Genomic DNA, 26255 nt, shown 5'->3' with positions numbered 1-26255 from the left:
CTCCCATGCCACTTCCTGAATGCTTAGGGCCATGTAACATCAGACTGCTGGGCCTTAAGCATCGTGAAACTGGGATATGCTCTCCAGTTCAGTTCTCACGCCCAATCCCCAAGCCTTCCTTCCTTCATCCCTCTTCAGGGACCATTCTCGTGAGATTGTCCTCCAACAGGAAGTCCAATCTCTTCTTCAGTTTGCCACTGTAGAGGAAATCCCATTGTGCTTCGGAAGGAATGGCTTCTATTCCCATTATTTCCTCATTTCCAAAACATAATGGGGTCTCAGGCCTATTTTAGATCTAAGAGGTTTGAACAAGTTCCTGAAGAAAATAAAATTCCTCATGGTTACCCTATCTGTCCCTGGAACACGGGACTGTTACGGTGCCCTCAACTTAAAGGATGCTTACGTCCATGTTGTGATAAACCACAACCATTGGAAGGTTCTCAGATTTGTGGTGAATGGGTTCCATTACCTGTTTGTGGTACTTTGATTCAGTCTTTCAGCCGCTCCTCGGGTGTTCACAAAATGCATGACCTTGGTGGCGGTGCATCTACAAAAATTAGGAGTCCATGTGTTCCTGTACCTGGATCACTCTACGATTGGAGGTCGGTCTGAGGCCCAAGCGTTAGCCAGTGTATCGACAATCCGGTCCACTTTTGACAGTAGAACTTCTAGTAAATCAAGACAAATCAATCCTAAAAACAGTACAGAGAGTAGAGTTCATTAGGGCAGTCTTAGACCTTAGGCCTCACTATCTCAATCCAGGTTCGAAATATTATGGGACCTAGTACTGCAGTTTGAAAGCATACCCTTTCACCATGGCACGCAGCTGCCTCAGGCTTCTTGGTCACATGGCAGTGTGTACCTAGGTAGTCCATTATGCCAAGCTCCAGCTCAGAAGGCTACAGGCATGGCTAGCTTAGGTGTATGTCCTAAGTTGTCTGTATTTGGACAGGATGGTTTGAGTGCCAGTGTTGGTTTTGTCATCTCTGGATTGGTGGATGAATCCTCTGAAAATTTGCATGGGGGTCCTCTTTGTTCCTCCACTACCACCCCTCACTCTAGTCACAGATGCATCGTTGCTGGATTGCGGAGCTCATCTGGGATCTCTGCAGACACAAGATCTCGGGTCGTCTCAAGATCTAAAGATCCATACAGATGTCAGAGCGTTCACAGTGGTTCATTTCACCTGCTTGACCTCCCTCCCCCAAATAGTAGGAAAGAATTTATTAATTCTAACACACAGCTCTGTGACTATGTTTTACGTAAACAGACAGGGAGGAGTGCAGTCGACCCAGCTATGCCAGGAGGCAATTTGCCTCTTGGACTTTTGTGTAAACAACTTGATTAATCTCACAGCTGCTTACCTTCCAGGGAAACAGAACATGGTAGCAGATCAGCTGAGCAGGTTGTTCTTCGATCACCACGAGTGGTCATTATGCCCAGATGGGGCCAAATCTATCTTCGAGCTCTGGGGGACTCCCCAAGTGGATCTGCTTGCAACAAAAGCCAACTGATGACATTTTCTGTTTTGTTCCTGGGGAGTTCTCTGCCCAGGCTTACCGACAGATGCCTTTCTCTCCTCTTGGAAGAATTCCCTTCTGTACGCCTTGACTCTAATCCCATTGCTACTCAGGATTTTGTTCAAGGTCAGACAATATCAATGCTCACCTCATCCTTATAGCAGCAGCATTGCCTCATCAACACTGGTACTTGACCCCTACTAGCCTTGTCAATCAAGTTGCCACTCTCTCTCCCGTTGGATCTGGACATCATCTCCCAGGGCTAAGGTAGGCTGCTCCATCCCAATCTCTGAGCCCCCCTTCTGACAGCATGAATGCTTTATTGTTGACAGCATTTGAGAGATCTTGTTCAAAGGACATTCAAAAAGTGCTTTTGAATAACAGAAACCCCTTAGCTAGGAGTAGTTACTTGGGTAAGTGGAAGCACTTCTCCATTTGGTCCCATCAGAAAGGCGTATCTCCGGAGTGTGCACCCTTGAGCCTTGTACTGAACTAGCTCCTTTACCTAAAACAGAGTTTGTTCATTAGGTCTACTAGAGTGCATCTGGCAGTTGTTTCAGCCTTTCACATTTCGGTAGATGGTAGATCCTTTTTTTCCCCTAACCCCATCGTGACCAGATTCCTAAAGGGTTAGGTCAGGTTGTATCTTCATGTGCTTGATCTCATCCCTCCCTGGGATCTGAATTGGGTCCTAGCTAAATTGATGGGTCCACCCTTTGAACCACTTACATCTTGTTCTCTGCTGTACCTCTCCATTAAAGTAGCATTTCTAGTGGCCATTACCCTTGCTAGAAGGGTTGGAGAGTTAAAAGCCCTGCTATCAGGCTTTCCCTATACACTTTTCCATAGGGATAAGGTTTATCTCCATCTTCACCCAAATTTTTCTCTTGACCAGGCAATCTATTTGCTAACTTTCTTTCTGAAGCCTCATGCTCAGAGGAAAGAGGAGAGGCTACATTCACTGGATCTCAGAATGGTCTCACTTTTTATCTGGACCGTATCAAGCGCTTCAGAGCTTCAACTCAGTTGTTCGTTGCAATTGTGGACAGAGGGAAAGGCAAATCAGTATCCATACAGAAGATTTCATCCCAGATCTCTCTGTACATTCCTTTATACTACCATTTGGCTAATATAACCCCAGCAGCTGGAGGATTGGTGCATTCTAGTACAGCGCAGGCAACGTGTGCAACTTTCTTGGCGTAAGTACCTATCATAGACATCTGCAAAATGGCGATGGGTACTACCAAGGGAAAAAGTTCTCCAACAGTTGTGCACGAGGCACACACACATTTACAGTGGAATGGATGTCTGCAGCACATCTCGAAGAATAGCAGATACAGAAAGGTAGGTAACTGTCCTCCCCCCCCCCCCCCTTCCTTCCAGGTCTCAAGCTGTCACCTCTCTCAATGTGGAATCATGTAATTCTTCCATTCTTAGACCAGGACTTGGGCTACAGTCCCCGGTACTAACCATGATGAAGCTCAGCAGGTCAGCCTTAGGTTCAGTACCTGCAGTTCTGTTCCCTCCGGGAGCTATTACCCGTGGCAATCCATTGACCAGACAGTCTTCTTAAAACAAGTGTTATTTATTTAGAACAAAAGAATTTCAGAGAAAACAGATCTTAAAACAATAAATAAGCTATACACATGTCTAGCTTACCAGGTGTCTGTCCATCTTCTTCTGTATGGGGATCTTTGGTCTAACCTTTCTGTTGAAGGTTAGACCAACTGCCCACTATTGAAAATTAAATTCACACCCTAATCTGTATTAAAGTGCAATAGCTATTCCTAAATATTCCTGAGGGTCCAAGGAAGTTTCTCTGTACAAAGGATAAGTTTTGTAGAACAGCGCTACTACAGGTGCACAGGATGCTAATGTACTATTTTCTCTGTTCTGAAGCAATGGCTGATAGGGGAGTAACAAAGTGCTACAATAGCCCGACCAGGGCTCAGAAAGTCCTGAAACTCCTTGAACCAGGCTCTCTGCTCATGAGTGTCTCAGGCATATCCTGGCAAGGGCTCTCTGGATGTATTGCTTGGGATTTTTGTTTTTATTTTATTGGGATTGGTTGGTTGGTTGTTCAATAAACTGGTAATTTAATTACTGAGGCTTGACTGTTGCAAGCATTTATCCCCAAAGAGCAACCCAGAAAAATCAGAGTACCATCATCCTGCTCTGATGAGGGCTTGATCTGATAGGTCTTTTTCCATCTCTAACTTTTATGATTCTGTTAAATATGTGTGTGGGTGTGTTTCTGCAGATAGCATCTGTTGGGTGGTTCAGTAAGGGATGGAAACTTAAAATGTGTGAACTGTATTAGATCTTTGCTCAAATTAGTCAGCTGCCTTCTGCAACAGCAAAAGATTCTCTTCCTGTCTTAAACTGTAAACTAGATGTGCTTTTATAAAGTCTTCATGAGCCAAAGCCTTCCCCAGTGACTTTAGGAAGGGAACTACTTACCTGGGTTTCTCAGATATATCATCTTGTCCCCGACATGGTATTGATGATACCTAAAAAAATAGGTTTCAGAGTAGCAGCCGTGTTGGTCTGTATCCGCAAAAAAGAACAGGAGGACTTGTGCACCTTAGAGGCTAACAAATTTATTACAGCATAAGCTTTCGTGAGCTACAGCTTATGCTCAAATAAATGTGTTAGTCTCTAAGGTGCCACAAGTCCTCCTTTTCTTTTTACTAAAAAAATAAAAAGACTAAACACATTAGCAATTAAAAGGATACTGTCAACTTAAAACTTCACTTTTTTGAATTTTTTTACCTGCTGCTGTTGATAATGACACTTAAGAGACTAGCAAAAATAATTCTTTGTTTTGTACTTTGACTTGTGCATTTGACAGTACCTTTGAAAGCTCCCCTATTAGTCCCTTTCCCCTATTTGTGTGGCTCTTCCACACAGCAACAAAGAGAGAGACACTTAAACTTAAAAGAGAGGCATGGAAAATGCATTTATTAAAACAACAAACATTGTTCAGAGAACAACTGTAGAGAGCTAGTGTAAGACTTGAAACTACATTTATCTCGTCTTTCGTGATTTGCTGGTGCCTCTTCAATTAAGTTGCCAAGGCTTTCCTAGTTAAAGAGAGTGAAGCTGACAATCGTGCATCATCATCATCATGTTCCCATTACGCCTCTGGCATTTGGTGTAGTGACAAAGCTCCTCCACTCCTGTTTCTGGCAAGTCTTTCAGTGGTTCTCCAGCTGTGCCCCAGGTTTTTCAGCTCAGTTTCCACAGCTCTTTGCCATGTTTTCACTTGCCTTTGGGTGTCCATCTTATTGCTATTTTGGTGATGGAATCAGTTTCCATCCGAAGCACATGGCCAACCCAGTTCCAATGCCTCCTGGCAATGATGATGCTCCTATCTTCTTGGCTGCACTGTGTGAATAGACATTCTTGCAGAGTACCAAAAGTATTGTGGAAAGGATGAGGAAATGTTGCATTGAATGCATTCTAACTAAGCTCTCCCATATCAAGGGGAAAAAATCCTATTTGATTGAACTGAACACCTTTCTAGGACCAATTGCAATATTACCACACTGAATATTCTTGTGAATAAAAATAATATTCAAATGATGCTGTCAGTTTTTAGTAAAAACATTTTGTTTTTTCCTGCCGTTTGCAAACCCAGTACTGCAGCATTATGCTAGTACGCACATTCAATAATTGAATGTCACTAAATATAGTCCAAGTTAAATACACCTCTACCCTGATATAATGCGGTCCTCGGGAGCCAAAAAAATCTTACTGTCTTATAGGTGAGACCGCGTTATATTGGGGTAGTGGGAGGAACCGCTCCCCACCCCAGCTCGCCTCCACCTCCTCCCCTGAGTGCGCCACCGCCGCTCCACTTCTCCCCCCGTCTCCCTCCCTCCCTTCCTTCCAGGATTGCCGTGCCAATCAGCTGTTTGGTGTGGGAAGCCTGGAAAGAAGTGGAGGGAGAAGTGGAGCGGCGGCGGCGCGCTCAGGGGAGGAGGCGGAGGTGAGCTGGAGTGGGGAGCGGTTCCTCTGTGCCCCCCACCCCAGCTCACCTCCGCTCTGCCTCCTCCCACGAGCACGCCGCAGTGGTGTGGCAAGCCTGGGAGGGAGGAGAGGCGGAGCTGTGGCGCACTCGTGGGAGAGGTGGAGTGGAGGTGAGCTGGGGTGGGGGCGCAGCAAATAAGTGGGGGGGCGCAGAGGAACCGCTTGCGGTAACACAAATTCAGATATAACGAGGTAAAGCAGCCCCGTTCCCCGGAGCTCTGCTTTACCGCATTATATCCAAATTCACGTTATACCGGGGTAGAGGTGTAAAGTGCAAAAGTTAAACTGCATAAATGTTACACAGTGAGGCTCCAATCCTTCAAAGAAGTCAGTGGGCTTACTCACAGTACATAAAGGTAAGCACGTGTGAGTCTTTCCAGGCTCTTGTCCTAAATATTTAATAACCTAAGACACTGTGCTTATGACACCACGAAAATATTTCTTCAGGACATTTCTGTCTTGACAGTGGTGTTCCCTGCTGCAAGCCTACAATTGATCTATGTTCTTCCTATAATCTCTTCATAATTTAAGGCTGTCTCTACTCTACAGACCTTATAGCAGCATAGCTGTATTACTGCAACTGTGCTGCTATAGGGTCTCCCGTGTAGCTGCTCTATGCCGATGGGAGAGAGCTCTCCTGTTGGCATAATTAAACCACCCCACAACGAGCAGTGATAGCTATGTCAGCAGGACAGCGTCTCCCGCTGACATAGCCTTTCCATACTGGTGCTTCTCTTGGTAAAACAATGTATTTTGGTCGGGGTGGGTTTGTTTTTTTTTTACACTCTTGACCAACTAAATTTTACAGACAAAAGTACTAGTGTAGACATAGCCTTAGTTACAATGTCTAAAAGGGTAATAAGGGCTTTTAGCTAGACTTTTGCATGCATTAAATAAGAACAAGGTAAGTATGATGAACCCAGTTTTTTTAAAATGTTATGTAAAATGCAGCAAATTGCAGTGATGTTATGCCACTTTATTATGCCTATCAGACATTACCATAAATAGAGCCACTGACTAGGAACGTTCTCTGAGTCTATATCATATTTTTTTCGATAAAAGTAAAAGGACCAAAGACAACTACTTTCCCGTTAGCTTTCTCTGCTAAGGGCCTAGCTATGCTACTAGTATAATGCTGGCTGTATTGCTCATTTAGTGGAGTCCGTGTTTTAACATATTCTCCCATGTAAACTAGCCATAAAAATATACGGCTAAGGGACATTGAAATAACCGTACAATGCTGTTCTATAACATATTATTAGAAGCATTTTGTCCATCTACACTAGTAATTTTTTAAAACCTGTTGGAAGTTAGATATTGCACTAACCATGCCAGACAACTGTGCTAGCAGCCCGCAGTTATACCTGTTTTGATGAGCCCCAAGCGCTACTAGCATGTTGATGTTAACTCCCCCAATTGGAGAATGTGTCAAGCTGTCTCTGGGAATTTTAATGACTTTGCTGCTGGCCTAGTGCTGCATGGCCATGGCATAATTGTATAGTTTGAAATGAATGCTGACTGACTGCTCACAATGGAGAGAAAAATACAGCATATTGATTGTAAAACCAAGGGGACCAATTGGTATCCAGTAAAGGAGTCTTAATTTTAAATATGGCATTTTTATTTTAAAATAGAAAACAAATGCATTTCCCCTCCCTCTCCAGTGAATAAAAAAACATCTGAGTGGAATGCTGGGATCTGAACTCTGAAAAGACTGAGCGGGTCCAAAGAAATCACATGCACGTGACTGAGTAAGGGTAAACCCTGTCACTACAGCTTGGCTTTCAGAAACACAGCTTCCTTTGTGGTGGTGGTGGTGGTGGTGTTTTTTGTTTCAAGATTTTACAGAGTAGCACTGGTGTTCCTTATGGCCGAGATTGATTCTGTTGTGTGCATCTAACGCTCATAGCTCAAGTGAAGTCTCATTTTTCTGATTTCGAGAAAAGGGCTGAGTAGGCTTGAGTTGGTGCTCTAGCTATTTTTAATTCTTGGAGATCTGGGTTCACATTCTGAGATGGATCACAAGAGAAAATGAATGTTAGTTTTCTCTTAATCCTCATTGGTGCACATGACAAAACCACTACAATATGTGGCACGTCTGTAGTAAAATGCACGTGGTGTTAAAATGGAAGAGAGAAAAGGCCAGAACAGAGTTTAATTGATACAGCTACACAGAGGCTTAGCCATAAATTGCCTCATTCTAGTTTAGTTGTTCCCATATCTTCTTGAGAGCCCTTTCACCTTACTCCCAATATTGGCTTTTGTCATATCCTGACACATGTTGCATATCTCTTTTCTTCCCCCCCCCCACCATATTTTCTCCCAGTAGTCTCATCTTTTCTCTCTTCTTGGTCCTCTTAATCTCCCTTCTCTTTTCTCCTGCTGTGTGTCTCCCACAGCTGTCCCCACAATCTGCTGGGTCTGTTTCTTCCCTACTATTTCTGTTTGGGACTGTTCTTCTTTCTGCTTGCCTTGCTACCAGCCTGTTGCTATAGACCAGTGGTTTTCAACCTGTGATCCACAGACATCCGGGGCTCCGCAGACTGTTTAAGATTTCCAAAGAAGTCCACACCTCCTTTTGAAATTTGTAGGGATCCGCAAATGAAAAAAGGTTAAAACCCATTTCTGTAGACACTTCAGTGAGCGATGCTGTATAGTACCACATAGGGGTGCTGCAGAGAACATAAGGGTGAAGCTGGTAAGTAATTTCCCAAGGGAAAACTGTGTGACCCTGTAGAGGTGGTCTGGTACCCCCTTTTGCTCCCCATAAATTGGGAACCTTTGCTGTAGCTAATGCAGTACAGAAACTGCTGTGCAATTGTACTTAGGACAGCTTTGACTACAAAGTATTATAGAATAGTAATCCTCACAATAGCACTTTCTGATAGAAAAGCATTCGTATTCCCATTTTACATACCGGGAAACTGAGGCACAGAGGTAATGATTTGTCCAGGGGTTGCAGTGGAGAGTTAGTGTGAGACTGGGATTGCCTTTCTGTGAAAATTTCTAAACTTGGTAGTAAGGGATCTATTGTAGCAAGGACCACTGAGATGAAGACATCTCCTAGGGGTGCTCTGAATAATATAGAATTATTTATATGAGAATTGGCTTCTGACCATATTGACTCTGGAGACAGCTGCTGACTTCAGAGTGGGTTGCATCCTTCCAAAACAGCTGAGAATTTCACTGTTACTGTGATTTATATTTTGGCACATAAAGCTATATAAGGAATGTTCAGGTTACACCTTTGGATTATGCAAGATAAATCTTAATCTTTGTCTCTTTATATTTTCTGCAGTGTAAGCCTGTGGTGCATACATTCATTTTTAATTGTTAAATGGACATTTAACTTTTTTTTACTCAACTTATGATGACAACTATTCTAAATAAAACCAAACCTCTTATTCTCTGTCTACCAGAAAGTGCTTCCAACATGGACAAATTTACATTTTTTTTAGAGGACTTTACATCCGGAATGTGTTTTATAGAGTGTTTTATAGAGCTCACATATCCTTTACTGAAATGCAGCCATCCGTGGGGTGGAAAATAGTCGGTCAGCAGCTCGCCATAGTTCTAGATAGGAAGTGAAGAAGAATATTGTATGCAGTTGGAGCTGCAAGGAGTATGACAGACAGAGCTTAACACCATTACTGTTGCAACAAGTGTTGATTGGCTCTTTGGACCACAAGTGGTCAGTTACATAAGTTTGCCCCCTCAGCTAAGTGGCATCAGTTCTAGCAGCACAGTGGCCACCTAATACCGTGCTGGGTTATTGGCTCAGTACTGAGTGGGGAGAAAAGAGCAGTACTGAATCGCTAACACCACTTCTGGGTCACTTAAATGGTCCCACCGAAATCGCTGACATTGCCTCGCCCTTAGAGCCCAAGGCAGTATGGCTGTTCCATGTGTTGCTAATAATAAAAATGTCAACAGATATGTGTGGTTAGTCTGGTAAAGATTTTTCTGTCCCAATACAAGTTTGAAAACAAATGGGGGTTTACTGGTATTGTTAACCACATTGTTTTCAGTAGTGTAACGCACACTCGCAAGAGGATATGCGGTTTTACCCACAGTATATAGAAAGCTGACTGACAGCCAGGTGAAGCATTTTTCATTAAAAATAAAAGTAATTGTGGTTGGGCACTCAGCACTTTATTTTGCGTGTCATTCTGGAGCTGCCAATTCCGCCCAGTATTTTTCACACGCAGTTCACTCTCCCCGTGGATTTGTACCTGCTTGTTGTAGCACTTACTGCAAGTTTCCTCCAGTGCTAGGTCATTCTGCTGCAGCTAGAGAGGGTGAACAGTGCAGCTCCTCCTTAGCCCAATGCCATGCTAATTGTTTCCCATCATGTGACAGTTCTTTTGGCTGTTGCCATGCTACCAAGCTGGTGTAATCAGACTTTGTTTGTCTTTTTTGTTTTGATCTATGATTGTAAACTTACCGTTTTAAAAGGCTTGACTGTGTATCAAGTCTGCTGCATAAAGGCCCTGGCAGCTGCTGCATGCTCTCTAGTTTTTGTTTTTACTTTAATCAGCTAAACTGGTGAATGACCTGAAAGTATTTTTTCCGTACTGCTTCAATTTATGCACATCTGTTGCTCAGAAGCAAAGAAGGGCTCAAATCACAAAAAGAACACACCAGAATATTCCTCTCTCAATAAAACCTTCTGTCATCCAAGGCACAGAGAGAGAGAGAGAGAATTGTATATGAACACATAAAGGCTGCAGGATTTGGCCTACAATGTCTGTACAACCAGATAACTATTTTACTGTTTTGTGAAGCACTTTGAATACAATGAATGACACAGGTTTTATTTTTTTTAATTAAATCATATTCTGTTTAATCTAAACTGATATGTAAAATGTTTGTTCACATTAAACTGGCTTCTTTTAAATTGAAATAGAGCTATAGTAACCTCTTTCATTGGGAAAAATTGAGAGAAATCCTAGAATCCACTGCATGGAAGAACACTAGGTGTTAATATCAGCTCCCTACTATGCTTTTGCTGGAAAAAAAATTAACTCTTGGTAGCTGTTGTCTTACAAGGACCTATCTGATCAGTCAAAGTCTTATGATTTTTAACCATTTTCTTTGATAAGGAACATCATGTGGGATGATGCAAAGTTACTTTAATTCTTCATAGAAAATACTTTAACTGGTTTGTTTCTTACAAGCCAGTAAAAAAACAAACAAACCATAAACAACAACACCAAAACAATGAGCAAATGCAATAGAAGTTTGAAACTAATGTGCTGGCATGAAATCAAAATGTATTCTCTCCGATAAACTCAAATTTCTCTCTTACCTCGACTGAGCCTGCTCCCAGGGGAGTTAATGGCAAAATTCCCAATGACTTCAATAAGAGCAGGATTGGGCCGCTGGGCTCTTAGGCCCCAGAATTCAGCTGAGCGTTTAAACATCGGTTTAAGTGCATACCTACTTAGCAAACTCATAAGGAGTAAGCATCTCCTCCTTTCTGATTAAGAACTATATAAAGGCTATTGCCTTTTCCCTCCCAGTCTCATCAGCACCTCCCTTATTTTACATCCTACTCCGGAACTTGGTGAGCTTTGATATTACTGTTTTTAAAAATAGCTTGCAGATTTACATTTGAATTAATTGAATGTAACGTAATTATAATTTTGGTATATGCATTCAGTCTGCGGTTACTCTGATTCAGGTGAGCTTGAGACACTTTTCCTCAATGTCAGGAGAGAGGAAAACTAACCCTACAGGAAACACTCTCTAAAAAGCAGACTGATTTCCTCTTTAACGTATTTTGAACAAAAGAACATGAATAAATGCTTGCAGGCTAGTTTTAAAAATGTTGTCCAATTTGTAGCAGAATGGTGAAAGATGTTTCTGGGCATGTAAAATTTTGATTTTATGACATTTAAACTCTCTAACACTCATTTTCCTCCTCCACAAAATAGAAAATAATATTGTAAAAAAATTTTTTTATCTATATATTATTAGTTCATATTCAGGCACAGTATTTTGGATGAAGTTTTTGGAATTCATGTTGAAAATTTGCAAGTGACCTAATACAATAAAACTTTTCTTTGGGTTACAAAATTAATTTTTATTTTCAAATCAAGATTGCTGAGGCTCTTCTGGTTTGATGTAAAGTGTAATTTTATGTACAAGTGGTGTTCAAGGAGCTCAAAATATTTAAGTTTACTGAGGCAGAGTTCACACGCATCCTCGTGAATTATCAATGCATATTTCTTCTTTCTGGGTCTCTTGTCAGTTTTAAAGCCTTGCTTATAAAGAGCCAGATCATGCCCTGTCCTGCATGGCTATGCAAAGTAGAAGGAGATGAGTATGCTGCTATTCTTATACCATGCCACCACTTCCTGCATGTGATGGGAAGCAAACTTTGCAGACCTACCGTTGCCTCTAGTGCAAGTTGGCAGACTAGATTCTCTCTGCCCATCCCCGCAATATGCCTATCAATGAAGTTATATTGGCATATTGGGGAGCATACAATACATGTTGCAGTTTACTCCTTCTTCAGAACAGTAGAGAGAGAGAGTGCAGCTCAGTAAGTCACAGTCTCCATCTCCGGCTTCTCCAGGGCAGCAGGACCGGCTGTAGGCTGCATTGTAAACTCTGTCTGGCCTACAGCGAGTGAGCGTTTCCAATCCCTCCTTCTGAGCACTGACAGCAGCAATTAGTGCAATTCTGTAGCTATTGAGGTGGAGTACTGTGATATTTCACCGGAAGATGGTATTTGCATTGGCACCTGTCATAAATATAAAGGGAAGGGTAAACACCTTTAAATCCCTCCTGGCCAGAGGAAAAACCCTTTCACCTGTAAAGGGTTAAGAAGCTAAGATAACCTCTCTTAGGGGGCTTATTCCTTCACCCACTTACTTCCCTGGTCCTTCTCGCATGAACAGAGAGCAACAATACCCGAAGTCCAAAGGTGCAAACAATTCGATGTTTATTGGGGTGAACTTCCAGCAAGCATGATTCCAGTTTCCTTCCTTAGTATCCTCCTTCCCAGCTCTGACACCACAGAGCCTTACACCTGTGTCCCTGTTCCCATTCCTGCCCTTAGTCAAACATGATTCCAGTGTCCTTACCCCCATTCCCATTTCCCACCCACACACCCATCCACTTCCTGATTGACTGCAGACTATATAGTAAAACTTGAGTTCTGCTTAGCTATACCTTAACCAATCATGTTCCTGAAATTTAACTAACCAATCCTAACATATTGTAACATGATTACGTAACCAATTATATCCCACCACCTTAATTAGTTTACACCCAGCAAAATTAATTATACAGCAGACAGGAACAATCCCAGAACCAGACAGAGATTATACAGACAAACAATAGCAAAGTGGGAACTATAATGACAAGACAATACAGAAGTGAGGATTTCACATCCCAGCTATTGATAAGTGAGTTCTTGCCAGACAGGATGCTATCGAACTAAGTTTCCTTTGACACCTTTTAGGTACTTCCCTTTCTCTGGAGGCGATAGGCATTATCAAGACAGGATTGTATTCCTAACATTCCAATAGCACCTTATTTCAGTGTGACTAGTTTGGAATGTGAGGATGTGACCGTTCGCTTCCCAGCTTATGGCTGCCTCTGCTGCTTAGCCAAAGATCTTAGCCTAAGAACTGGGCCTCAGACTGTCACAGTAAGAGAAGGCCCTTACACCGGCATACAGTGATTTTGATTCTTTCTTTTATACCTCTATAACTAGCCAAGTGATAAAAATACACCTAAATTCTTAGAGTATAGGCCTTTACAGAGAGGCCTGAATATCTATATCCTAACAACCTCGCTGGCACCTGACCAAAATGACCAATGAGGAGACAAGATACTTTCAAAGCTGGAGGGGGGGAGAAACAAAGGTTCTCTCTGTCTGTGTGTTGTTTTTGCCAGTAACAGAAAAGGAATGGAGTCTTAGAACTTAGTAAGTAATCTAGCTAGATATGTGTTAGATTCTGTTTTGTTTAAATGGCTGATAAAATAAGTTGTGCTGAATGGAATGTATATTCCTGTTTTTGTGTCTTTTTGTAACTTAAGGTTTTGCCTAGAGGGATTCTCTACGTTTTTGAATCTGATTACCCTGTAAGGTATTTACCATCCTGATTTTACAGAGGTGATTCTTTTACTCTTTTCTTCAATTAAAATTCTTCTTTTAAGAACCTGATTGCTTTTTCCTTGTTCTTAAGATCCAAGGGTTTGGGTCTGTGTTCACCTATGCAAATTGGTGAGGATTTTTATCAAGCCTTCCCCAGGAAAGGGGATGTACGGTTTGGGAGGATTTTGGGGGGAAAGACTTTTCCAAGCGGGCTCTTTCTCTGTTATATATTTGTTAGACGCTTGGTAGTTGCAGCAATAAAGTCCAAGGGCAAAAGGTAAAATAGTTTGTACCTTGGGGAAGTTTTAACCTAAGCTGGTAAAAATAAGCTTAGGGTTTTTTTCATGCAGGTCCCCACATCTGTACCCTAGAGTTCAGAGTGGGGAAGGAACCTTGACAGCACCCCTTTTAAATATTTGTGGACTTCCTGACTTGAAGGTTGTTTGCACTCTAGCGATCTAAATTGTTGGCTTTCTGATTTATGCTTCTTTTAAAGCTTAACTCAGAATTTCCAGAGTTTCAAGTGTGCTTTTTAAATGACTAAAATATTGTTGTAAATTAAGATATTTTGTTTGGGAATTTCCTTAGTTTTTTTGAGACACCTTAAAAATAGTGATGTGTGATACTTAATATGGATGGGTCCCCACTATTTGAAGTAGAGAGAGCCTGAAGGCTAGGAGACCTGTTGTGGCAATAAGCGTAGCTCCCAAACCTTGGCTTTATATCAGAATGATGCCTTTCCTTCTTACAGCTTCTCATACTGTTCTCCACATGCCATTCTGAGCCCTCTCTTGTTACTGAGTTCTGGTGAAGCTATATTCTAAAGGTAGAGCCTGCAGATAGAGATTATTTTTCATATGGGAACTTGCGGTTTGGGGTGGGAGGGGGGAAATTAAATAACTGTATAAGCTGAAATATTAAAAAGCACCAGGCCTCACTGAGGACAAAAGAATGTAACGAATTTTGAAGTTTCTTGGAGCAGCCTTTAAAAACAAAAAGAGTGAAACATAGGTGATTTTTATAAAAAAGTCATATCCTGTGAATGTCGTGGCCTCCTATCCACCCCCAAAATATCCTTAGGCAGCTGTAGGCATACAATAGGCTTTAGGTGGAATGGTGTAGTTTTGGCAGAGTGAGATGGTGGTTTCAAAATTGTGCTTAGTAAACAGCTAGTCACAACCTTAGCTACTGAGAGATGGTTTGTCACTTCAAAATACTTGGAGATTCACTGTCATATCATACTGGAGCCCCTTATGCTAGTGTAAGGGAGCTTGTGTATGTAGCTTTAAACCAGCTAAACTGTATGGAGAATCCAGCTAAGGCTCTATTTTGGCTACTGATTCAATAGTTGGCCTTTAAGTAGTGACAACCAAATAGCAATATCAGACACCCCGTTTGAAACGGTATAATTTCACCTCTGATTTTAGTGTCCTTCTCTGTATCTAGTTTAGGACTTGAATTGAGAAAAAAAAATTTGTGGGTGTTCTTCAAAGCTCTGCTTACAAGCTAAACTACGTATGCTGGAGATGATAAAATGGGATGCCGCTCACAGTAGGTTGTTCAGACCTTCAGAATATGCTCATGCATGCTCTGGTGGGCTCTTTGGACTTGCCTCAATCTCAGTGGAGCTCTGGTGCTCTGCTGAATTCTATCAAGGGTATTTGGGCTTGACTTCTTGATTTGAAGAGGGAGGTGGAAAATAAGTGGTGGTATTTTCATTTACAGCAGACTGTGTCGATCCTCATAATATGATCTTCCCTCTCCTTTTTGCTTTAACCAGCAATGAAATAGTTAACAATTTTAACACCTAAATTACGACTTTGAGAATCTGATCTAACACCTTACTGAGATGAACAAATGCTGTTCGCAGCTCTCTGCCTTTGTTTCAAGCGCAGGCAAGCATCCCTACATAAGCAACGGCATATTCAAGTTTTGAAGATTTCTTGTACAACCATGAGGGTTATTTTTTTTTAACTTTAAAATGAATGCTTAAATTCTTGAGTGCAAGATGACAGCTTGTGAGAGCTGTGTTGCTGTGTACCTCTCTCGTACTCTTTCCAGTTTGAGCCCTGCAGACCAAGTTGTACAAGAAAAGCTATTCTTGTAATTAGTCAGGGCTGGAAGATATTTTGAAATACATCTTTATATTCTGGACAATAGGTACTGCATTAGCTATGCAAAGGGGGAAGATAGCCCAGCGGCTAGGGTGCTAGTCTGGGACTCTGGAGACCGAGTTCAGTTCCCTGCTCTGACACAGACTTCCTGTGTGACCTTGGGCAAGTCACTTAGTTTTTCTGTGCCTCAGTTCCCCATATGTAAAATGGGGATAATATCACTTCCCTACCTCACCAGGAGTATTGTTAGGATAAATACATTAAAGATTATGGCCTGGTCTACACTACACCGTTAGGCAGCTTACGTCAGCCATCAGTGTCTACACTACAGCCTTGCTCCTGCTGATGTAAGTGCCCTTCTACACTAACAGAATCACTCCACCTCCACCAGAGGCGTAGTTAGGATGTCACAATATCTGTGTAGACACTTACTTACATCAGCTGTTGGCTGTCTTGTCAGTTTCAGGGCAGGAGCTGTGAAACTGACAAGAAAGCTGGGCAGCTAGAGTGCAGCTCATATTATAATCTCATATTTTCTAAAATCATGTTTATTGGCATTAATTATTTTCCCATCTTTTAATTCTTTATTGGTTGCGTCTCGCCTCAACCTTTCTGTGACTGTGACTGTCTGGGATCGCTGTCAAGTTAACCAGCCTATAGTTACGTGGGGTTGTCCCATTTAGCCATTTTTAATGATTAATTTACTACTGCCACTTTGAAATTTTCTAACTTCAAATCCAAGCCATTGGATTTTGTTACACCTTAGTTTGCTATATTAAAAAGCCACCTGTTGTCAGATATCATTTCCTTGTGTTAGCTGCTTGTTGACCTTCTCTTTGGTCTTAGCTATATGCAGACTTTGTGTGTGGCAAGCTGGGGTGTAAAACTAAAGCGCACCAGCCTGCTACACTCTGAGTGGGAACACAGATCCAACTGCCAGGCACGCAAAATTCCATAGTACGCTTTCACATACTGCGTTGCCCTTCCTCATATCAGCAACTTGCATGAAGGCTCAACAAATCAGGAGGAGTGTTGCCACAGTCTGCTATCCCCAAGCAAGTAAATCGATGCAGAGATGTCTGGCTGAATATACAGAAAAAGAAAAGGAGTACTTGTGGCACCTTAGAGACTAACCAATTTATTTGAACATGAGCTTTCGTGAGCCACAGCTCACTCAAACAGTGGTTCTGAGAGGTCTGCATTTCACCCATCTATTTTATTAAGGTGCTGAGTTTTCAGTCAGATGACCATTTAATTTACATTAAGTGGTCTTCAAAAGGGGACTGTCCCTTTCTGTTTAACAAAATGTGTAAAGGTGACCCCACAGTCTTTTCAATAATGTGGGCTACTGTAAGCACATGAAACCTGTCCTCTGGTCTCTACATTGACTTTCCATAGAATAGTGAGTCCAGTTCAAGGTCCCGGTTCTTATTTTCAAGGTGCTCACATGTCTGGGCCTAGCATACCTAATAGATTGCTTAAAATGCCAGGATATAAACTGTAAAATTTCAAGTGCAGACAAGTCCTTCGATTAAGAAAAAGTGCAATGGGGTAGCCAAACTCTTCCCAAACCCAAAAAAATCTCAAACTACCTCTGAGCCCTTCGAAGTGTAAATCTTCCTTCACAAAATCTGCAAACTTGTCAAAACTAAACAGGAAGATGCCTGTTCCTCTTCCACATCTTATACATAACTAAGAAGCAAAAAAGAACACTGTGACTAGTACCTTTTCCAACCTGCTCTCAAAGTCCACCATGTAGATTCAGAACCTGCCCCCTCCCACATGTGGGGTGTGGATTTATTAACAAATAAATTAACAATAACAAAGTTCCATCCAAGCAGCCTTCTTCCCAAGCTGCCCCTAAAGTTTCTATATCAGGACTGCACAGATCACACCCTAGATTCTCTCTCAGTTGAGAGCCATTTCCATCTGCCTTATATCTAGGTGGGATAATAAGCCACCTGCTTCAGCAAATTGTCAAATTCCACTTAACCTTCTCAGCAGGATCAACATCCACTAACAAGAGGCAGTACTTAGTTTCACGCAAACACTATCAGCCTGTTAAAGACATTAGTCCAGTTTGAAAAAAAATAATTTTAGGTTACCTTTAACTTATTTTACTGTTTATCTTTCCTTCCTATCAACAATTAACAAGCAAACTGAGCATCAGTATGTGCCGGATGTAGTGACAAATAGTGGGGAGGGATACAGTGGGGAAGGTAGTTTTTGTCAAAACTACTGCGGTGAAAAATAGGTTCCCCTTCCACAAATGTCGTTACCTCTGCTCCTGCCCATAGGGAACAGGGAAAGTGGCAATTTATCCCTTTGCTAATAAGAATCAAACACCCACATCTTCCTGAATATCAGAAGCCTCACCTTTTCCCTACCTGCACCTCCTTTCTTTTAGTTGGACGAGACTGTCCTTCCAGACTTCGTAACTTATTGAACGGGATGCAGGGGGCCCAGGGTATGTTTCTGTACCAGGGTTGAAACAGAGTTTTGGCTCATCTACATGGACAAGACCAAACCATGTTGTAACATGGTTGGGGACTTACTTTATACAAAACCATCTGCTGACTGGGTAAGGTTATTTGTTCAGATGAGCCCTGTGTCAGCTGTTTACATGTCATACCCAGATAATGACGCTCAGCTTGCTTGCTTAATTGTTGATGGGAAGAAAGTGTGAATCTTCCTTCACAAAATCTGCAAACTTGTCAAAACTAAACAGGAAGATGCCTGTTCCTCTTCCACATCTTATTCTCTTACTGAGAGTTAAAGCCTGAGACAGAATGGTATACAAAAATATTGAATTCATGGTAGCATAACAATCCATTAGGTATCTAGATTAGCAGAACAAAGGATTCCGATACCATTTTGCACTCTTATTTTGTCATCTCCAAAGCAGTTGAACGTTTGAAATTGCAGCAGTGTGCGACAAACAGGAGAAATGAAGTCACCAGGCACAGGCTGTCATTGTAGAATCAGGCAATGCAGGTCTTGAAAAACATGTGTACCTGTGTTTCTCCAGCAAAACTCTGAATGGGCAACAGGAAGCTTTTCTTTTACCTAGCATATCCCCCAAGTAGAGTTTTCTCTGCAATGCACTATTTAAGTGAATGGAAAGATGCAGTGTGGGAGAATTTTCGTTTGCTTGTGCTTTGGTGGATTTTTTAAATGAACGTTTGAGAACATTTCATTAAAGCAAACAGTCTAAAATATTTAGTCTGAAGATAGAAGATGGAAGTAAAGAGGAGAGCTGCTTATATAATTTAATCCATTAGTGCTGGAAAGAATGTGACTGTTCTATTTGAAACAGAACATCTGGGGATCAAGGGGACTTAGGTGGGTTTTTTTTGAGGGTTTTTTTAGAGTGCTTGGGCCACAAGTGTGAAAACCCTGTCCTTTCTTGGTTCAGAGCTATCTGACTGTGGTTTGTACTAGGAAATTGAACTGTTCTCTCAACACTTTTTATTTTATTTTTTCCAGCAACGGCTTCCCCTTAAACAGATGTCAAATACAGTTTTGTTTCTAGTGTAGACCTGACAAAACAGTTTTTCATGCAGTTTCAGAAAGTATATTTTGAGACTTTATCTATATTTTGATCTACTTATGCTGCACATCTTCGTTCTCGCTTGCTTGAGTAATTGGAGTTTTATGACTTTTCAGCTGCATTGGTCTACTCGGTGATAGTGTTGCTAACTGAGCCATAAGACTCTAGCCTTACCTTAGATTTTAATTCTGTGGATGAACCTAGTGCTGGTGAAATAGCTTGAGTTAGGTATAGGCAGGTATTGTGCAGGTTTCCCAGTACAGCTCTGCCAGTACACTCACCTTTTGTTCCAGTCCTACACCTTTTTCTTTTTTTTTTTTTAAACAGGCTCTGCAAATTGTGCAGTAAGTTTGATGTGAACAAATAAATTGTTTTTAAAACCTGCCAGCTTTGGGCCTAAGTTAGGGTTTGAATGTGATTCCCAAGCGGTGAAAGACCCATGTTCTCCAGAGCCCTGCTGCCAGAGCCCCAATTTAAAGGGCCCAGGGATTTAAAGGCCCCGTCCCTTCTGGTTGAGGCCCCGCCCACTGCTCAGGACTCCGGCATACCGGTAAACCCTTTAAGTTACTTTCACCCCTGGTGAGGGTTGGGGTGCGGGGCGGGGCGGTGCTTACCTTAGGTGATTCCCGAAAGCCACCGGCACATCCCTCTGGCAGCAGCTCCTAGCTGGGGGGGGGCTCAGGGAGCTTTGTGCACTGACCCTGTCCATAGGCACTGCCCCCACAGCTCCCATTGGCTGCAGTTCCCAGCCAGTGGGAGCTGCGGAGTCGGTGCTCAGGGTGGGGGCAGCGCACAGAGACCCCCTGCCCCCCAATCCCTCAGAGGCCGCAGGGATGGTGCTGTCCGTTTTCGGGACTGGTGCGGAGTGGGGGCCCTGCCTGCCTTAGCCCTGCTGTGCTGCCAGACTGTTAGCTCCCAAAATCTCCCAGTTTGGCTGCTGATTCCAGGAGACTCCCAGCAAAACTGGGAGGGTTGGCAACCCTAGTTATACAGGAGGTCAGATTAGATGATCAAAGTGGTCTTTTCTGGTCTTGGAATTTGTGAATCTATCCTCTGCTCACTGTACAGCACCAATGGGGTGTGCACTGGTATTCTAAGGAATCACAGTGGAACAAAATCCTGGTTGCAAGATTGTTGTTCAGAACACCAGATCAGTCTTGGAAAACAGAAAGCTGGTTACTCTGTAGATTCGTTGTGTCAGCTGAGCTAGTTATTTTCTTTTAAAGGAAGTGCTTGCTGTGATGACAATCCCCCCCCCCCATAGCTGCTGCTGGGGGAATGTACAGTTTTATGCAAAAGGAAAGTAGGGAGGCGGTGTTTACTGGTTAAAGAATTTTGAGTCATGAGGTCTGGATTCTGTTCCTGACTCTGCCACTTGAGTCACTGTGACCTTTGGCAAGTCAATAAACATAAATGTGCATGTTTCTTTTCTATAAATGGGAATAATGCATTTTGGAAAAGGGTTCTGTAATGCTCTGAAGAAGGTCCTATATAAATGCTAAGTACTGATAATATTTTTATTCTAAATGTATTGAAGGCCTATGGAAGCCCTGTGTTTTGAGCCCGACGGGTAGTACCAGATGATGTCTCCTGTAAGATGCACGTGTTAATTTTGCTTTTTGGAAGTTGTTCCAACTTTTAAGGAGACGATAGAAAAACTGTGGTTAGAGGAAGGGCCAGTCTTGTCTTGTAAACTAGTGGTTTCATGCTGTCTGCTAACCCTAATGTGTACAATCTATTGGTCTGGTTTGAAAGTTATGCACAGAAACATCCAGTTAAACCAGTATACTGTAGTACTGTAATGATGGAAGTATGATACAGGTGCTCTGTCATTTTTCACCATAAAATTTCCTATTATAGCTATCGACGGTTCAGATTCATTTGCAGTATCAACCATGGGAGGGCTAGTGTGTACAAGGCTGTACGTGGTCCCCAGGTTTTTAAGTCCCACATCATTAATTTTAATCAGAGCAGCTCTAGATACCATTGTGTTTAAAATGCTAGTGGCTGCTTACACCGTGTCTACATTTAATTCTCCCACAATTGTTGAGCTGGTGGTAGCAACTGTGTAAAATCATGGAAAATGCCCTAAGGGGGTGTCGTCAACTGAAAATGTTATACCTACTTTAGTTACAAGACTCTCCCCAGATTACTATAAGTGAAAGAAACTACAGGAAACAGGATTTCCCTATTTTTCTAGTTTGCTTGCCTTGACAACGCTTTGTTCAATTAGTTTCTATTTTTCTGCTGTATCGTCAGTCAGTTTTCTCTGTTATTTGTGTGGGTCTGTCACACTGTGATGGGGAGAAAGAAACATTTTAAAAACACAAAAATTGGCAGGAGTATGCAGAGCAGGTGTGGAACCTAAAACTCCTTTTAATTCGTATTGAAACAGGTTTCAGTCTGACACTGTCTCTTCTAGGGTGGTCTCTAGCTAAGTGGGCCTGTGCGAGGGATGTTGTGCGTTTCCCACACTAGAAATAAATTGTTACCTTGCTCTTCATATTAGCCTTTTTTCATAATTGTCCCCCCACAGAGGCAAAATGACTGCTCAGGTTACTTTAGAGGATGCCTTGTCCAATGTGGATCTCTTGGAAGAATTACCATTGCCGGATCAACAACCATGTATTGAACCCCCTCCGTCATCTCTGCTTTACCAGGTAAGGAGTATCTATTATGAATCTGTGATGCTCCTCAGAGGTACTCAGGATTGTGAGGCCCCTCACTACCATCTACCCTTAGTGTGAGAGAGCCTTGTCTGAACCTGCCAGAGGTCAGCCCACTGATGCCACTAACTATGGCCAATGCAAGCACTCCCCTCTCAACCTCTGCAGGTTAGCAATGGGCACACTCCAACCCCCGAACCCTTTGAGTGTCCCCCTGGAATATGCAACCTCTGGTCCACTGGACATTCACAGAATTTCCAGGTCTGCTGTTCCCAAAGGAACAGTATCCCCAGCTTACCAGCTGCCCTCAGACCACTGCTTTGCTTAACTCACAGCACTTACATTTGTTTATAGTGAAAACGAATATAAGTTTATTTAACAAAGAACAGAGGTTCAAGTAATAAGAAGTCGGTAGAAGTATTGCAAACAACTAGATACAAAGAAAATAAAAGCATAATACACATTCTAGAGCCTCCATTTAATTCGCAAGATATTTTCCTGTCTAATGAAGTTTAGCACAACCCAAGTCTTTGTGACAGGGCTTAACAGCCCTGGTTGGCTGTGATTCTGCTTTCATAAGACATGCATGCTGGCAGCTTGTCCCTTTGATGAAGGATCCAAGGTGAGCTAGTGCCCCAGGTATATCCCAAAAATCCATTTTCTACACTCACAAACAGGATACCACCCCTGGCTGTTTTGGTTTTGTTTTGTTTTGATTCCCCAACAGCTTTTTCTTTTTTGTGATTTTGCAGTTTTGATTAGCTTGGTGGATCAGTATGCAAATAGATTTACATTGAGAGGGACACAGTACATGACCAGACAGGAAGATAAGTGTCTACTATGTCCTGCTTGGGAGAAACTTGTTTATCACCTTCTGGTGACCAGCCCCAACTCGCAGATTTTAAGAACATAATTATCAACATGCATACGTGACTCCTGAAATATTATTCATATATACATTTTGAAATGATTGACCACCAGTGAGCTACTGGCTTTTGGTAGAGACCTTACATGCCACCCTTTGGTGTATATATATGCATATACTTGATCTAGGGGATCCCTGTAACCCCCTTAAGCCCTTTCTGTGCCCTCTGCCTCTTGGTACCAAGAGGTCCCTGGGTCACAGATTCCCATTAATTTCTGGAAAAGCAGATAAATACCAGCATTTGAAATTTTTCCCCAAGGGTTACATGTTTGTTTATTTTCTTTCATGAAGCCAAACTTCAATACTAATTTTGAAGACAGGAATGCATTTGTCACAGGCATTGCAAGATACATTGAGCAAGCTACTGTTCATTCGAATATGGTAAGTAAACATTTTCAACATATACTCTTTTTATTAAAAAAAAAATTGTGAGCGAAGAGGCATATATCTTTGACAAAAGTTTCTTACAGAGGGATGAACGTGCATGGAGAAAATAGGAAACCAAAGTTAGCAACCACACTTCAAACAGGCATAGCTGGCAGAAATGATCTCTCATAGCAAAAATATAGCTAGCTCACTCTTTTCTTGTGCATCTCAGATGAACCCAGGCATGAGGTTGCCAATATTGCCTGAAGTTTCTGTACCCAAGCCTTCCTTAAGGGATTCTGTATTTTCCAGTTTTCCAAGTTAGGCTAGTATTATCAACAGCCAGGCTCTGACTGTCAGAGAATAAATTTATCTTTTGTGCTTGAAACTTCCACTACTCCTCTAGCATTTTGGTCAAGACCTGAGGGGTTGCTGTATGTTATTTTTTTCTCCCCTGTCCCTGAAAGTAATACTAAAGCATTCAGATTTCTCTCTTGTTTTCCATATAAAAACCCATGGATCCTAATATATTCCCAGTGTAACTGTTCTGTTTTCTGGGATTTTTAATGTGTTAAATTTGTAAAATATTACATACTTCAGGCTTAATATTTGTTTGGTTTTGTCAGTAGCAAAGTTTGACCTCTTGGACTTCATATTTCAGTGGATGTAAAGTGTCATTTAGTAATCTGATACATATTCATTGCATTAAATAGTCCATATTCATTCATGGTAGAATATTATTGAAATGAATGACTAAGAACAGATTGATTTTTAGCTTTAGGATTAATTTTTCATGTTCAGTAGCTGATCTAATTGTTTCCATAATTGATGAATCAGGTTGAGTTGTGCTTAACCATAGAGAACTTGCTTTCCTAAAAGAAAAACAGTATGACCTGACAATTTGAACATGCTATTTTTTTTCATGTTCTGTGTGTATATAAATCTCCTCACTGTATTTTCCACTGAATGCATCCGATGAAGTGAGCTGTAGCTCACGAAAGCTTATACTCAAATAAATTGGTTAGGCTCTAAGGTGCCACAAGTCCTCCTGTTCTTTTTGCGAATACAGACTAACACGTCTGCGACTCTGAAACCTGTATTTAAGATGATATATCAGTTAACATTCAGTATGTGTGACCTGTTATGTGTACATCCTAGTAAGAGAAAAATGTTTGTTTGGCTCAGGGTGTGTATGTGTGTCATAGAGAGAGAGAAATAATGGAAATTTTTATTTTTTTTCCTGTATTTACCATCCTTCTCATATTAATACTAATTAGTTTTTTTATTTTAGAATGAAATGTTGGAAGACGGTCAAGAGTATGCAGTCATGCTGTACACATGGAGAAGCTGCTCAAGAGCCATTCCTCAGGTAAAGGAGCAAAATTCAATTGTCAGACAGTGCTTGAACTTTCATCTCAAGTTCTGTCCTGATTGTGTGGGTACATAGCTTTATGGATAAACCTTACCGCTCGAGAATGAGCATTTACTCCTGAACCAGCAAGACTGGGAATGTTATTGAAGCAAAACTTTCAGCTTCTGAGGACTGGATGTTTTTTTGGTGAGGGAATTAAGGAAGCATTTCATGTCACTTTGCATTAAGCTTCCTCCTGGCTGGTTTGCGAATAGAGTAGCAATAATGTGCACTGGATGGGCAGTTTTGATAGTAGTGTTAATTTGACACCAAAATTTCCCATGTCATTTAACAGAAAACAAATGGAGATCGTAGTGCCGGCAAGCATTTAAAGCTTAAATTCAAAGTGGTTGTGATAGGCAGCTGAACATATTGTTAGTTGATGAAGTAAACTAGGCATTAAACACCGCTCTGGAGATTGTTAAATAGGATATTGGGTCTGGTCACTTTTTCTAAATGTTTGAGGCAATCCAGATTTTGTGTGTGTGCTCATGCATGTGGGTGCATGTGCTTATTTATATAACGCACACAGGTGGTGGGAGTCCAAAGTTAGGACTTAAGTGCCTGAAAAACAGAAGTTTTTGAAAATAGAGTTAAGATGAGCTGGAAAAGCAAATGAAACCACAATCCCCTTTTGACAGCACTCTGATTTTAGGGTCTTTCTAAAATATAAAATGTGCTGACATGGAAGGAAGGGGATCGTCTTTTGTTTAAATTACTGGACCTCAGAAGATCTGGGTTCAGTTCTCCACTCAGTCACAGTCTTTGTGACACTTGGAAAGTAACTTAATGTCACTGCGCCTTGATTCCCTAGCTATAAAATGGGGAAAATACTGCCCTACCTCACAGGGATGTTTATAGGCTAAATTCATTATTATCTGAGGCACACAGATACTGCTGAGTAACAATTCTGCCCTATAAGAACCCAGGTAGGTCTGAGAATTTTTTTTTAGTCCCTGAAAACCGTGTTTGAGATGTTAAAAACAACAATTTAGCCATAACTTTGGATAAATAGCAGTAGAATACATTTTCTTGGTTTGATGTGTCATTCTGGAACTGTCTCTCTGCTGAAGTTTTATTTGGGAGTGACTTTTCAGTATCACTATCTCTTTGATTCTCTTCAGGTTAAATGTAATGAACAGCCTAACCGAGTAGAAATTTATGAAAAAACGGTGGAAGTTCTGGAGCCGGAGGTCACAAAACTGATGAATTTTATGTACTTTCAGGTAAAAAGAGTTAAGCCAATAGCTATTTAATAGAGGTTTTGTTTTGTTTTCTTATGTGATGTGGTGTTATGTGCTCTGCTTTAGCTGACTTCGCTCAAAGACTATATTACTGGAACCAAATGTTGTAAAGATTTTACATGGGAGAGGCTATGGTCCTGGATATGTCACTTAAACTTTGTGTGTCTTCTAAGTGCAGTCATATTTGTGCATGTGACTTGTCGCCTGTGCTCAGCGTCTTGTTCCACACACAGTTCTTGCACAGTTTAAAATTCCTTTCTTTTCATTCTCCATATTTACGCTCACTTTTACTTGACCATTTCTTTTTCCCAGAAGCA

At 41.6% G+C, this 26255-nt stretch overlaps 1 protein-coding gene across 4 annotated transcripts in view; it reads left to right on the top strand.

Moving 5' to 3' along the window:
* Positions 1 to 26255, top strand: part of CYFIP1 (cytoplasmic FMR1 interacting protein 1) — a 133031-nt gene that overhangs the window by 9774 nt on the left and 97002 nt on the right. For all 4 annotated transcript variants that reach the window (XM_048858992.2, XM_048858983.2, XM_048859007.2 and 1 more), the window contains exons 2-5: positions 21863 to 21986; positions 23209 to 23298; positions 24575 to 24652; positions 25819 to 25920. In XM_048858992.2, coding sequence (XP_048714949.1) covers positions 21870 to 21986; positions 23209 to 23298; positions 24575 to 24652; positions 25819 to 25920 — 387 coding nt within the window. In that variant the 5' untranslated portion in view covers positions 21863 to 21869. The remainder of the gene's footprint in view (positions 1 to 21862; positions 21987 to 23208; positions 23299 to 24574; positions 24653 to 25818; positions 25921 to 26255) is intronic.

The sequence above is a fragment of the Caretta caretta genome, chromosome 1 (assembly GCF_965140235.1).
Source record: "Caretta caretta isolate rCarCar2 chromosome 1, rCarCar1.hap1, whole genome shotgun sequence".
NCBI lineage: Eukaryota > Metazoa > Chordata > Testudines > Cheloniidae > Caretta > Caretta caretta.
The sequence above is the reverse complement of the archived record's forward strand: the minus strand, read 5'-3'. Positions and strand labels throughout refer to the sequence as shown.